The 16,413-nt window shown below is 35.7% G+C and overlaps 1 protein-coding gene across 1 annotated transcript; it reads left to right on the top strand.

Moving 5' to 3' along the window:
• The first annotated feature begins 9,119 nt into the window (after window positions 1-9,119).
• Window positions 9,120-11,403, top strand: LOC106303359. Its single transcript, XM_013739645.1, has 4 exons — window positions 9,120-10,046; window positions 10,627-10,719; window positions 10,961-11,344; window positions 11,392-11,403. The coding sequence occupies exons 1-4, from the start codon at window positions 9,120-9,122 to the stop codon at window positions 11,401-11,403; spliced, it is 1,416 nt and encodes a 471-aa protein (XP_013595099.1).
• Window positions 11,404-16,413: the final 5,010 nt, after the last annotated feature.

Raw genomic sequence — 16,413 nt, forward strand, 5'->3', positions numbered from 1 at the left:
AATTTTGTTTTGTTACTGATTCTTCTTCTTCACCTACCTTTAACTTTTAGGTGTATGAACTTGAGGAGCAGGGTCCATCAAACCTAGTTTCAATAGTAGCAGACATCAGAGCTTTAGAGAGGGATTGTGCTAGAGCTAGAAGAGAAGAAGAACAACAAGCCCACTTGCAGAGATTGGATATTGATATGACAGATCAACCGCAAGGGGCAGAACACCAACCGCGGGCAGCTCGACCCATTGATACTTATGACCGGCCCAAACATTCATGGTCATAGACTGGGAATCCGAGCACCGGCTGTGGCAGCCAACAACTTTGACGTCAAGTCAGGACTCCTCAACGTGATCGAGAACAACAAATATTGGAGCCTTTAAGAAAAATTGGTGCTCTTTTTCAAAAAAATAAAAATAAAATAATGGAGCAAGACTTTCTATTCCCAATCTGTAATTCTAGGTATGAACTTTATCAATCTTAAAAATTGAAAAAGAAAAATATTTAAAGAGTAAAAGGAGAGAATCGAAGAACAAAAAAAGTGAAATAAAAAAAAAATATAAGGAGAAGGAGAGCGGGATGGAATAAAAACATAAAGGGGAGAAAGGAATGAAAAAGTTGAATGAAAAAAAAAAATCAAAGAAAAATACAAACAAAGAAGAAAAAAATAGAAGAAAATGAAAGAGGAAGAAGAGATGGAAAACAAGGAAAAAACATAAGCAGGCCGGCTTAGATAGGGGGCGATAGGCCTGGGACGGATCGGATATCCGGGCAATTTTAAGGTATCCGGATCCGGATCCTTATCCGGCGGATCCATAATTTTACTATCCTTATCCGGATCCGGGGTTCTCGGATATCCGGGTGTCGGATATCCTCCTAAAAATTGTAATATCCGGCGGATATCCGGATCCGGATTTGGATCCTTAAAATAAATAAAAAATAATATTAATATATATATATATAAAATATTAACAATAATTTAAAATATATATATATAACGTCTTTAATTATTTCTATGTACAATATTACAAAATTTACATAAAATTTATATATATTATTATAAAAATGAAAATATATTAAATAACATTAATTTTTATATATAGATATTACTATTTTTGAAATATTTATTAATAAAACTTACGGATCCGGATATCCGGACTTAAAAGTTAAGATATCCGGATCCGGATCCGGCTTTGACGGATCCAACATTTCACTATCCGGATCCGGATTCGGCCCCTCCGGATATCCGGATTTTCGGATCGGATCCGGATCGAATCCGGATCTCGGATAAAAGTCCCAGGCCTAGGGGGCGAGCAGTACGACCGTCCGGGCCCAATCTATTGTCCCTCAATTTCTTAATGGATAAGGATTCGATTTAAAAAAAAAATACATGTATTTTTATATTAAAAATAAAAAAAGGGACCTAAATTTTTTTTTATATGAAAGTATTTGTTTATTTCCGTAGATTTATTTTTAAAAATACTTCTGGTATTTTGAAAAAAATATATATATCTATCAAAAAAAATTTTAGAAAATAATAGTTTAGAAATTAATTTTTTTTTTTTTTGCCATAGGATCCATCACTGCGTTGAGCCGGCCCCAGACATAAGAAAGAAGGAGAAGAACATAGAATTTTAGCTTTGGTTAATCGAGTTCGCCCTAGCTTTTGCTCTCTGACTCGTTTATCGAGGCACAAACCTCTTAATCTTCTCAGACGTTGGCGGTGGCACCCTTGTCCTCGTTTTATCATGCTTCGCTGCTCTCCTCACTACGTGTTTCCGCCTCCCTGTCCCGAGTACAAGCTTGCATTGCTCAACCATTTACCTTATCTCCTCGGTGGTACTCTCAAGCGTATCTTTCCCTCTCTCTTGCATTTCAACTCGCCGTCACCTGACCGGAAAGATGAACTGAACTTTCGCAGCTCAACCGCCGTATCCTTCTCTCTCGACCGCCGCTGCTCTCCCTCTGCTAAGATCGACATTGCCGGAAGGATACGAGTGAAAATATGGGCTTGAAAAGTCTTCTAAAGCATAAAAGCCTTTATTCCATGCCATTTGTTTCACAGTCCACTTTTATGTGGAGCAATATTACTCTCTCTTTTATAAACGTATTAATTATTCTCTCTATGATAAAACTCTTTTATAAAAGAATGTCATTTTAACATTATTCATAAAAATAGTATTTGAGATAAGAAAAATATTTATAAAGTTTAATCATTTTATAATTAATGTTAAAGTTAAATTGATATAAATTGTCTTAGAATTCTAAAATGATATTTTTCATACAATTAAAAAAGAAGTTATAATGACATTTTTTATAAAACAGAATAATATTTAATTTTAATTTTTTCTAAAATCATGTAAATGGGAGTTAAATGGTTATAGCTAGGATTTATGTTAATAATCTGCTAGAGCCAAATACGTTGATAAGTCTTTGTATCTTGTTACCATTTTCCTTTGCTTTTGTGTTATACTTAGTCTGTATGTTTTTGGCTTTTCCTCAGCGGGAATCCTTTTACTTATTTATTATTATTTTTGGAATATGTCTTATTTATTTGTTGATCACAAATGTTGGCATCATCTCTGCGTAGGAGATTGTATAACGTGTTTTCTGGGTGTAATATCTGTAGAAATTCACCCCAATAGAAATTGCATGGGTCAAGGACAACTTGCGATTGAAATTCAATTGACACCAGAGGTGTCTGGTGGATATATACAAGCTTGATGTTCTACCCCGAACAGCATATCTATGATCTTGAAGACTATCCATTCAAGATTTTTTTAAAACAAAACTTTTATTTTGAAAAAATCACTGATGAAGACATTTATTTTTATTTGATACTAGGAAACAAACCCGCGCATTCGCGCGGGCAATGAAATTCTGTAGCGAAAGTTTAATTATTTGATATTAATAAAGTGTATTACAATATAATAATATTTACTTATACTTAACAATTTTTTTTTTTTTAATTACTGATCAGCAAACAAAGGATTACATAAATAAAAAATAATTATGATAGTGATGAAGTAACTACAAAACTGGTGTATGAGATATTGACAATACTCAAAAAAGTACAATCAAATATCATTACTCGAAAATATCATTTTCGAATGTGAAGTTTTTTTATTACAATATACACTCTGGCTTCGAAAAATAAAAGATTGATTGATGATTAAATAGTATATGACTTGTGCAGAGAATATAATGGTGACGAAATTGAGTATCCTAGAAATTACATAGAGTTTTGTTGTTGTTTGGTTTATCATAATAATTTTATTAAAACAAAAATGGCCTTTTTAGAAGATACAAATATGAAAAATTCAAAAAATGAATTGACTATTTAAGAAATGTAACTACTTATGCGAATGAAGACCTTAACTTTTACTCTCAACCATAAATAATAATTTATAGTTAAATAAATTAATCTAAAATATTTAATTAAGATTTTGCTTATAGAAAATAATGATGTAAGAAAATTTCAAAGTGAGTTTCCTCTATAATATAACCAAAAATACAAAATTAAAATTATTGAACATTAGATAGGAAACAATTGATGCATGAAATATTATGTGATGGAAACATAGTGTGAAATATAAGTTGCAGAGAGTTCTCGAAGATGAAAGATCTTTAAGACGTTCACTAAAAGGAGCGTCATGATCTATAAAACTTAAGTTTGACATTTAAAATGTATAATGTAAAAGAATAAAACAACTATGGTAAAAAAATTTCTCTAAAGATTCAGTTTAGGTGGTGTCTAGGCGTTCGCCAAGGCAACAAATCAACCATAGTCAAAATGATTCTCTTAATTCTGATTTATTCAACTTAAATCAGTTTAAACTTGTTAAATTGATTAAATTGGTCTAAATCAATCTAAATTAGTATAAATCGATCTAAATTGGGCTAAATCTGTTAAATTAAACAATATTATTAGTGCAAATCCACAAATTTATCTAGTTTATTTTTTTGTATATGTAATTTTTATAATTCATGAAAATAATTTTACACTAAACCCAAAAACTAAAATGTAAATTATATATATATTAAATCAATAATAGGTTAATACCTACCCCCATCTATGCCCGAATAATCCGCTTAATCATTATCCTTCTACGACATAGCTAATTACCGCAAAGAAATTTCTTGAATATTGATTGTAAAAGACAAAAACTACTTCAATGAACAGATGCCTTTTATTTTTTCAATATGAACACTACATAAATAACTTAACATTTATAATATACTAATCAAATCCACTAAATTAAGTTTTTCTCGGAACTAATTTCGCTGTTGACACGCATGGAAGTGAAACTACAATTGGTCAATTCAAAATGTAATTTGTTTCAGTTTATATATATTTTTTTTCAAATTAATGTAAAAACTAAGTTTTTATATTTTATAATGTTGGGAACTATTATTTTTATCATTAGCAACACCACATTTCGCTAGATAGTAAATTATATTTTAATATAATACTTTATTAAGTATCAAATTTCACAATCGTTAGATAAACTCTGTGAAATTCAAATATAAGTAGCATAAAATATATACAGAAGAATACATTAACACGACTTTTCAACTTTACTTAAAAGGCATTATATACGGCGCACGCTAGTATATTTATGGTAAAATTCAAAAATTTATAGGATATCATCAATTCTTTTTTTAAATGCATATTGTATACTGTAGAAAGACAGTTTTATATTTATCACATTCATATGTATTTTCCTTTAGTTTTTGTTTCTATATTTGAGGATAAAATATTTATATGTGCAGTTTTATAAAAACATAATGCTTCTACCAAAAAACACTCTATATTAAAAATATAATCATGATTGTTTAATCATCACATGTGATGTTTTACATATGATTTTTAGCTTCTGATCTTTGATCGACCGGTGTGAAAATGTGTGATTGAACAAAGTGGAAAAAGACTCATTGGCTCTAACTCCTGTGAAGTAATTGTTAAAAGGCTTATATAGTCTAATTTAAAAGCAAAAGTTCTTGTCTCAGTGAAATGCTCCCCTTCTTCGACTTTGTGATTCCTATGTTAAAAGGCTTACAGTCTTATGAATGTTCCAAGTTGGCCATGTATGATCTTTCTGGATTTTAGAAAAAAAATTGTGATGTTGATGATGCTTCTGGATGAATCCTCTTGCACGTAATTTAGATTGTAAATGTAGTAAACAGTGACAAAATGAAAAGTAACTGTAAATTTATTTTACATCTGTTATGTGGAAGAAAAATTAAAAGGTTAATCAATTGTATAACTGTCGAAGTATTGCAATTTTTTAACCGCAGTTGACATGGATATAAGGGTTGTCTTGTATCAGATTTTGCATATCATTGAATTTAGCCTCTCATTTTAACAGGGTCGTAGCAGAGAGACTGACGAGAAGGAAGAAAAATCACTACAAAAAGAAGGTCAAACACCAACAGTCATGCTTATCGGGATATTGTCAGAGTACACTCTAGCCGATGATTTTCCGAGAAAACTCAATTACTCAGAGTTTGAGCCTCGGAAGTGAAGTGGAGTCGATACTGTGTCGGAAATTGCCGACGAGATTAGTTCTCGGAAAATTTACCAGAATCTTTTGTCGGGAAAGACCGAGGCTGTTCCAATGTCCTATGATTTCACTAACTCATCATACCATACTTGGAAATTGTCGGTCTAGTTCCTCGAAAATTGCTCGGTAATTATGAAGGTATTTCCGATAAAATGTTGCATTGCTTTATCGACAAGAAGAAATCAGTGCACAGTCGCTGCTGGTAAAGAAATATAAGTTTCTGAAAAATTTGCTCAATAATACCACAATTAGAGATAGAGATAACAAAGCGACAAATACAAATAATCTATTCCATTAAAGTTAAAGTATATATATGAACTTACACTTAAAACAACATTTTAATTACATTGTAATACTGCTGGAAAAATATTTAATCCTAACTTTTAACATTTATTATCTTTTTGTAAATTAAGATAATATACCTAAATTTCAGTGTTTTTAAATCTGGACCGATCCAGTGGTTGGACGAGGTTCGACCATGAATCGTTCATGTAGTCAGTTGGATCTAATAAATAGTTTGACGAGAACGTCAAATAGTCGAATTGGATATCAAAGTTATTGAAATTTATAAAAATCATTGAAATTAACAAAAATATATAAACTAACCATATGAACAAAAATAGTTTATATGTACAATGTTTTATATTTGATATTTATTTATATTTTAATTATGTTTCATATTTGCTAACTTTACATTTAAATTTCTATATTTAAAAAAATATTGAACCAGGTTTGATCCAGTCAAACCATGTTGAACGGTGACCCAAATAATTATCCAGTTCAGGTTCTGGTCAGGTTTTAAAAACATTTTATATTGATTTCCAAAATAATTAATGTTAAAATTTTCTAAACATTTCTCAATTTTTATAAGGGGAATAATTTTCATAAAAAACTTAAATTGTGATTAAAAAGATTAAATTAACTATTTTAAATTATTTATAAATGTTTAAAAATAATTTATAAACCATATATATGTTTATAAACCCTCAGTGACAAAAAAAAAAGTTTATAAACCCAAACCCACCCCCTAAATACTAAATACTAAATTAACCTCCATGGCCTAAGTGTATTTTTGAAAAGAGGTAGACAACTTGTGGTATTTTAAGAAATTTTTCTTTTAAAATTTCCGAAACATTGATATTTAATTGTTATACAAATGGAATATTCTATAAAGTTATATCACCCAACACCTAAAGTACACAAATTAGTATATACTAAATGGTAAAAAAATAAAATAATTCAAATTTTATCTAGATCAAAACATCCATTAATAATAGACCTTTCTCTAGAGTACAACAACCTAAATCATATACTATATAAAAGTCTTTTTGGTATTTAATAAATTTACTTACCGAAATGTTCCCTTTTTGATTGATTTAAAGAACATTGTTTTAATATAAGTTATTATCTTCCATTAGGTAAATGTTCCACATTAAGCAAACGAAAAATAATGTTTAATAAAGCATTGTTTATGGTATTTCTGTCTATCTCTTATTACTTATTATTAATAAAGAAAACTGAAAAATATCATGTAAATAATCAATTTTTAATATATATAATTCAAATACAAAATATTGTTTAAAAATGTTATTTCGTACATATTTTTATATAACTATTAGTCAAATAGAAATCCAATAAGACAAATTAATATAAATAAAAGATTAATACGATTGATTGATGGTTAGATATAATAAATTAATTATTGCATATAGTTTTTGTGTGTATAAATGCCATATTATTTAAAAATTTAATACGGGTAAATATTAGAAATATATACTACCAAAATTATATTAAAATATTAATTTATATAATTGTAAAACAAATATCATCACGGATCCAAGTTTGATTATTATAATGATAAAACTTACTGTAAGCCCTTTGTCAAAAAAAAAAAATCTTAATGTACATAAAGTTTTTAAAGAAATACAGAGGCAATATAGTACACTTACAAGCTACAACCATAGCAACAAAAATACTAAAGAAAATAAATGTCTGAAAATACTTAAATCTAAAAATAAACTAATAAAATATGTTTATTGACGTCATCTCATCTTCTTCATTTTTTTAATTTATTTACCAGACATCACGTGTTTCATCTCATCTTCTTCATTGACAAGAAGAATCTGTGAAAGTGCATTCTAGGATGGCTGCCTCGCTTTAAAACCCATTTACTGTAAGGGTTCGTTGTCTTCAAGCTTTCTACTCTCAGTTGTAAGAACCATTTTTCTGCAAATCTTCATATGAATTCTCTCAATTTTTTGTTTCTGATCCACATGAACGATTATATACATAAATTGTCTGACAGAAACCATCAGTTATCGGTAATTTTCCGACATAAAACTCCGACAACATTTCGTCCACTTTTCTAAGGTCTCTCCGAGAAAAGAATCCATTGTCAGAGCACTGATTGTTCCGAGGGATTACCGACAGTTATTTCTTAGAATCAATTACGTACGGTTAACCCAATTCATCAAAATTTATTTTATATACGGCAAGATATTGACAATATGTTTTTGAGAAAACACAGAGATTCCGACGTAATTCATATATTCTCGGAAAATGATCATAAATCCATCGGAATCTTTCCGACGATAGAAGTTCTGGGTGTCCCCGGAGTAAACGATGTTTTCTTGTAGTGAATGATTTGGGAAGAGATAAAAAAAAAATGGATCAGAAATCAGAAAAAAAAAAAACGAAACAGAAATCATGAATCATAAAAATATGAGAAAAGGAGAAATAGTTAACTTGTTATCAAATATAAACAGAGGAAGAGATGCAAACCAAGGGTCACAACTCCATTAACGGACGCAATGCTTCATTAACGACACGAAGCTTAGTAGGACGCAATGCTTCATTAACGACACGAAGCTTGGTAGTGCGTCTTTGTCAAATCAAAAGTAAGTCTAGTCTCAGTCCTTAGATTAAAAAGTGTGCAATTTCAGCCATTGGATTAAGTTTTATTTTTTAAATAGATGACATCACCTAAAGAAAACAGAACCCATGGATTGAATACCAAATCAATCTGAAACATTAGATCTTCATCTTTTTTTTTCCTATAAAAAAAAGATGACACCAGCAGATTCTAAAATTCAGTTTGCTATTATATATAGATAGTCTACATTTTTACATTATTATGGAAACAATAAATTTCTCATATGAGAAATATTTATGTTAAGAAGCAAACACTTTTGCATGGCACTGACTGAGATATATTTTCAAGAGAATTTAGGGGTTATATACACAGATAATCTCCAAATTAGCTATATACCCTGTACACTGTTCGACTTTCTTTAATACCGAAACGCCCCTACACCACCTAAGCTACTATATCATGTACTAGAAGATTCATTGTCAGACACAAGAAGATATAATCGAATTTTACACGCTACCCATTGTACTCTCTCTATATCGAAAGACGTTAATGACCAATGAGAAAGCATCAATTACATTTAGTGTTAGCGTTTGATGTCTATTTGAAGTCTTAAACTATCTATTCTCTCTCGTCGGAAACCAACAGTCTCTTCAACCTAGTTTCTACTCCAACCAAAAGAAAAAATACTGACGAGATGGAGGATCTGCGGCTGCCAGAGCGGATGTTCGCTGCCGGCGAAGAACCTAATGGTGAAAGGGTTAATACATACCACAAACCTAAGCGAATCGAATCCATACTCGAGGCACTTGATCCGGAAGAGGTTGAGTTTCTTCGTAACACCACGTTTGGGAAGATCATATCACAAGCCGAAAACCCATCATTCTCCGGTATCTTCGGGCAGTTCGTTATTGTCCGTATGCTTAGAGTGAAGAAAAAATACGAGATCTGGTTTCTCTTCGCCGGAAGACCTATTAGGATGTCTCTACACGAGTTTGCTCACGTAACAGGGCTTAATTGCAAGAAGATACCATCAAAATACAGCAAAAAGAGAAAGAAGAACCCAATCAAAGAGAAGCTATATTGGGGAGAGTTGTTCGGATCTCTCAAGTTCTGCCTAGGAGATCTAGCAATTGAGATGTTAAAGAAAAGGGCAGTAAAGGACCGACAGATGCAACTGAAGTATGCCTGTCTCGCATTTACATCATGCGTTCTACTCCCGACTTCCCATTTCCCCCGTATCATCCCTGAACACGTTGAGATGATCAGAGATTTGGATGAATTTCTTGCCTATCCATGGGGCAGAGTTTCCTTCGAGATGCTCGTTACCGGGATCAAGAAGAAAGATGAAATTCTACTCTCCCAACCCAGTATCGCGTTGCCTGGTTTCGTGGATGCGATTCAGCTTGTTTTCATGGCGGCTGTCCCTCAAATCAAAGAGATTGTTCCACAAGTTGAACCTGTCGTAGTTATTGAATCAGACAGCGAGTCAGACTCTGCGCTTAGTGACGCACAGGCAGAGGAAGAAGCTGAACAAACCGACCCTCAAACAGTCACACCACCCGCCGTTGTCAGATACTGTATAAACCCAAACCACGTCAAAGTGATGGATGAGGAAGCGAAGGTAACGCATCTGAGCAAGTTAATGTTTCATATGTGAATCACTACCAAATGATGATAATACGTTTAGTTGCGGCTATTAGATTTTGTTCTAACTAGAATATATACTCCCTGATACTAGATAATGTAGCAGCCATTAGCATTAGGTAATGTTGCAGCAATGTGCAATTTCAAATATTTTTTCCCGAAAGAACTCGCATTCTTAACTGGCAATAGAAACTATAGTATCAATAGATTTTGTAGAGATTACTAGATGTGGTAGTATCTCAGACCAATTAATGTAGCAGCTATTAGTTATATTTGCTAAAACTCGTTAAATTAACTGCTAAAAGTAAATATAGTGCTACTCTCCATGGGTAGCAACCAAAGTGCTTATTAGATGCTACATTCAATACAATTTGTGCTGCTTATTTATTTTTGTAGTTGTTATGGGCTTTTGTAGCATCTACTAGTCTTTGTATCCAATGGAACATACATCTACTACTCTCTGTAGCATCTACTGTTATAGGTTTTGTAGCTGTTACTGGTTTTTGTAGCATCTACATTTAAGTGGGGCGACGAAGTTGACTGCATTTTCTTCGTAGGTTGACATGACATCCATTATCGAGGATACAACATACTCTCCTGAAGATCAGCTATGGGATGATGAAATTGAGGACGAGTATGCTCTCAATATGGTCCGACAGATTAAAGAAGGATTCATTTTCAAAAAAACATTGTTTGTTGGAGGTCTGACTTCGGCTGAACTGGCTCATATTAGAGGAGAAAAGAAACAGAAAGAGAAGGAGGCCAAGGAGAAGAAAGAGGCCAAGGAGAAGAAAGAGGCCAGAGAGACCCCCCCCGGATTCACCCGAGTCTGATGCTTCAAATGTTGGTGACCACACCCACATCGCTAACCTCGTTGCGTCCCTGGTGAAGCCCAACATCGAGAACGCTGTAGCGTCAGAACGTCACAAACTGGAGGTGAACCTGGTCAAGGTCATTCAAGCGGAAATTCAGAAAATGCAGGGAGCAGTGATGCAGGGTATTATTGATGTGCTGCGAAAACCATACTCCGTGTTTCGTGAAGATATTGTCGTTGGAGGTCAAGGCGTTGGCGATAACCCACCGGCTGCTAAATCCACTGGCCCGGATCCTGCCCAAAAATTTAATTTTCCAAGCGGTGAGACGATGGGTGTTTTACCCAATGTCCAAACATCCTCCCCAACACAACCCTCTGCCAATAATGGATGCCATACCAACGTCGACGACCTCATAAGCAGTGTGATATCTGACGTTGAGGGCTTCCCAAACCACCCAGAGGTATGTTATACATATCTGTTTAACGTAGGATTACACAGCTGCCATAGGAGGAATGTTAAACGCAACTGGTCATTTTGTTTCCTAATTATTTGTCAGAAGTCGTCTGTCAAAGACCAGCCTCTACCTAGCTTCAACCCGGAAAACGTTAATCTAGGTGATTGTATAACCGCACACAAGATATTGGCAGTCACAGATGAATCTAGGTGTACTGTTCACCGACAAGAGCATCTACTCTTCTGCTCGACTGTGTTGCAGCAGCAACAGCATGTACACAAGGAATCAGAAGCATATCAAATGCAAGACAGCTACAAACCTTCTTCTCTAGATCAACCCTGAAAGGCAAACCTTCTACATCCTTCACCTCATACTCTGCTTTGTTGATGTGACGCACCAGCAACCCGGTCGAGACATCAAAATTCCTAGAGATCAACTCCTCCACTTTTGGAGTTACAAGTCCCCCACAACGAGCAGCCTTTTCACGCCTCCCTGAGAACCAGCCCATGAGCATTGTCCGTATGTATTCTAATAGAGCAACAATAGGGTACTCACGACCCTCAGACAGTGCTGCATTAAGAGACTCAGCGACATTGCTGGTCATGATGTTGTACCGCATCCCATGCGAGTGTGAACGAGTCCAGTGCTCAAACCCCACATTCACTAGGTAATCAGCACAAGCAGGATCAATCATCTTGATCTCGTTAAAGTGCTTGTAGAACTCACAAACACGGTATGCCCTAGCTGCTTTGGAGACAAGATAAGCAAGGTGCTTCTTCTTAAACATTGTGACAATGTTCCTTTGCAGATGAAGAACACATGCACAATGCTTTGATCTTGGATATATCTGCACATAACAAACACCCCACAAAATACGGATCACCACCATATGTTAGCTGTTAATATAGCCTATTAAACAAAAACATCACAAATAATGACCCTATAAACTTATGACATGAAAAAGGCCTCACCTTTCTACTAACATTTACAGATTCATATAACAACTAAGAAAATTTGTAGCTGATAACAATGAATTTCACATAAAACATATAAATGTGAGAAACTACTCATACAAATATGAAAGCAATAAGTAACAAACGCACCTTTTGCAATCCAGCATATATGGAGTTGTGTCTGTCAGAGACAAAAACTAGATCATATCCATCTTCAACGACAGACAGTAGCTTGCTGAAAAACCAAGTCCATGACTTGTCATTTTCCCCATCCACCACCGCAAAGGCTAGGGGGAAAATCTGATAATTTCCGTCCTGCGCTCTAGCTGTAAGTAGACATCCCACGTACTTTCCTTTTAGATGTGTCCCGTCGACGACAACGACTTTCCTCATGTGTGCATAACCCTTTACAGAAGCTGCGAAAGAGAGAAACATGTATTTGAAACGCTGGACTCCACCTTCTGCTGGCGCCGCCTCTATTGCGACAACAGTACCCGGATTTGCATGGCACAACTGCTCCAAGTAGGAAGGTAGATGTAGGTACGCGTTTGTTGTGTTTCCGAGCCCCCTGTCAATGGCAACCTCCCTCGACTTCCAAGCTTTCCAGTAGGTGATGGGGACTTGATGGTCCGTGCGCATAAATTCCCTAAGAGACCCCGGTTTAGGTCTTGAACCCACCCCAGCATATTTTCTCCTCACCATCTCTCCAATGAGATTTGATGTTGCATGTCTCGTGAAATCCCTACGCTCATCCACAGTACAAGTGTGCTCCTCGTTCAACCTCTTAATTTGAAACCTCGGACATCCGGACAACTTTGCAGCAGAAACCCTCCAGGGGCACTCAACACCCTTACATTCCAGAACCATTTTGCCAGGCTCATATCGTCTACAGAGAAACCTAAATTTCTTAGCCAAGGCATAGAGGGACATGTGGGTCTTGAATGCCGACCGATCCATGAATAGCTGACCGACATACAGAAGTCTGGTCCCCTCATCCTGCGAGCCTGATTCAAACGAGAAATATCATTTACCCAACTTTAGTAACATCTAACTAAAGTGCTTATACACCAAGTATAATAGTTAAATAATACCTTCATCCGTGGAGTCCTCTTCCAGAAGGGGGTCCGTGAAGTTAGGGTTTGGACGACAGCCCCTATGGTCGATGCGGGGTCTTTCCCTTTTCTGGCCAACATGGACTGCATCAGATACTTTCCCCTTCCCCTTCGTAAGATATTCCAGTATTGTCGACTTCCGTGGTTGCGGATCAACTACAGTCGTAGTTGCTATGTCAGGTACAGCACATGTTTCTAGATTATTAACGGTTAAAGTAAAAACTTAACACTCACCTATGGTTAGTGCCATACTGGGGCGATTGACTGGCGGAAGATTGTCTTCAGCAAGTCCTAGGATACCACCAGTACAGTGGGTTGGAACAACACCGGATGGAGCTGTAGAAGAGTCAGTCGAAGATTGTGTTCCTTCACTACTATCCACAGAGGTTACATGAGCTCGTTTGTTCATAGATAAGTTGTTCTTTGGCAAATATGCATACTCATCGTCAGTGCAAATATCCAACAGGAGCTGCTGGTTTGATGACTGCCATCCTTGTGCAAGCATTCCCTCCCAATAAGCAGCACTATCATGTAAGGGTCCGTGCAAATCGTGCAACGGCGTGGAGGATATGTGATTACCAGCATTATAACCCTGACAACGGAACGTACTAGGAGGCACACTTCCCATTGAGCTGCCGATAACAGTATAGTTGTCCCTATTCTGGAAAAGATACCGTGCAACAACATCATTCCCAATTGTCACCATTAGCCTTAGATCAGGCAGTTCAAGTCTGATCGACATGAACAAATCCACATCACCATCTTCTTTTCCGTCACCTGGAGGTGTTGAGCCATCTCCAGGAACCTTCATCCATTTGGAGAACTCGTAGGTCAGAGCCACTGTTGTGTGTGCGTCAACACTGTAACGTGTGCGCACAAGATCCATCAAAGATGCATATGTCTGGTTCTCATGAACCATAACATCATAGTTCCTCTCTGTTGGATCTTCCAAGAACAGCCAACCAACAGTGCTAACTTGCTCCCACACACCGACGACCAGCTTAACAAGCTGACCCATCTTAAATGCGTTAACTGCAAAAGATAACATTAACTTTAGTGAAGGGTACATTCCTTAAAAAAGTAAACTGTTAAACAAAAGCCTGACATAAAAGATTGGGGCTGCAAAGATCCAAAACAACTTTAATTCCTAAAGACAAAAGGAAAAGCGCAAACCTTAATCGAAGAGATAACGACTACTGTAAAAGGATATTTCCAACTTTCTGATACTCTCTTTAACAGTTCTCGTTCTCTCTCTACCAGAGCAAGTTGACATTTATGTCTCTGAGGGGTTGCTTTAAATAGCCAATCGAGAACCCTAAACGTTTGCGGATAACCCTTACATCCCGCCTTTCTCTGTTACAATCAAATCTTTTCACCGATTTTCCGAAGATTCAGATTTGGACCTCACACGCTTCACAACCATGACGAGTGGCTGGGAAATAGATAGGTGCAGACCTAAGTCGGAAACAGGAAGCTAAAAATGTACTCGAAGATATCACGCCGAATCCAACCGTACTCGGAGAGATCTCGCTGAAGACAGCTGCTAACCCTAATCTCACTTGCGTGTCCTCACTTTAGGGGCATAATAGTCAAATGCAACACAAAGGTACAAAGTGGCCGAGGGTTTTTTTGGTTCGAGGGTAGATCCTTAGTTTCAAACCCAAAGTGGTATATTGGGCCTATATTCTCAATTTTCAATCTATATGTAAAAAAAAATTATATTAGTTTTTTTTTGTATTTGCCTTAGTTCTCTTCCACTAACTTCTTTTTTTTTTGAAACACTTAAAACTTTCATTAGTTGGACCTTAAATAGGTCTTGGGATAGAGAGACAATTGTTTAGACAAGTCTTGGCCCAAAGATCAGCCGGTCCATTACAGTTTCTTGGAACAAAGCTAACAAAGCAAAAACAGAAAGAGGAAGAGAGATCGAGGATGTCCGAGAGAGCGCCATGGAGCTCCGCTGGTCCTCGTTTCCGATCTATTGCTCTAACGAGCACTTGACAGTCTGAGCGAACCCAGATAAGGGTGATGTTGAGAGAGATCGCATGCATCAGGTCCTCTCTAATCGCTAGTGCTTCCGCGAGGAGAGGGGTGACAACATGTGATCGAAATTGAGATCCACGAGTGGTCTCTGTCGCTGCGGGGGAGTAGAAGATCCAGCCCAGTCCCGCCCTAGATGAGCTTGAAATTGAGATCCACGAGTGGTCTCTCTCTAATCGCTAGTGCTTGGCACGGCACTAACTTAAAATCACAACTCTTCAGACACCATCTTTGTTAATATTTAATACGACAAGGTACGCTAATAACTCTTCGCACCCTTTTGTCCTCTTTCTCATCCTATAAAAACAAGACTATAAACAAGATTATAATCTGTTAATTAATTGCGCTAGACTCAAAGAAAATAAACAATCATGGAAGCAAATAGACTAATTCAAAGCTGCATGTCCTCGTTCCCGGTGATTAATAGTTTTGTAAAATGTTTTGTCTTCAACGAGGAGCTACATGCATTAGTAATGCATCCATGTCGGTCTTTTATGTGTTCAAGAGGATCCTGTAGAGCGTCCGACCTTTTCAACCATTTTGCTGATGCTCACTAGTAACAATGTGATTTTACCAGTTCCTCAACGACCAGGGTTTGTCATTCAGGCTAGACCTAAAAAAGATCTGTCTGATTCGAATCAATCTACGATGACCAAGTGTACTATACGGTCTGTCGGTGATGTGTCGGTCACTGATTTGTATCCTCGTTGATTATGGTGTTAACCTTCACGCATGGACTAATTGGCATTCATTGGTCAGAACAAGTGTTGTGTTTTTGTTTTTAATAAATCAACTTAAAAATAAAACCAAGTGTTCTCGTATTTTTAAGTGTTTCAATCTATCATGTTTGTTTTTTTTTTTTTAAATGAATGTAAAATTTTATTCAATCAAACTGTACTACATCAAGTGCTACTTTTTTATTTTTTGTACAAATAATCAAAAAATGGAGACTTGATTCAAACTACCAGTC

Source organism: Brassica oleracea, chromosome C7, assembly GCF_000695525.1.
Source record: "Brassica oleracea var. oleracea cultivar TO1000 chromosome C7, BOL, whole genome shotgun sequence".
Lineage (NCBI taxonomy): Eukaryota > Viridiplantae > Streptophyta > Magnoliopsida > Brassicales > Brassicaceae > Brassica > Brassica oleracea.

What these genes read in the sequence shown, in the direction of transcription:
- LOC106303359 (XM_013739645.1), top strand. Translation starts at nt 9,120, where the DNA reads ATGGAGGATCTGCGGCTGCCAGAGCGGATGTTCGCTGCCGGCGAAGAA. An exon ending in TGATGGATGAGGAAGCGAAG is followed by an intron (nt 10,047 to 10,626) that starts GTAACGCATCTG and finishes TTTTCTTCGTAG; the next exon opens with GTTGACATGACATCCATTAT. An exon ending in ACGAGTATGCTCTCAATATG is followed by an intron (nt 10,720 to 10,960) that starts GTCCGACAGATT and finishes TCCCTGGTGAAG; the next exon opens with CCCAACATCGAGAACGCTGT.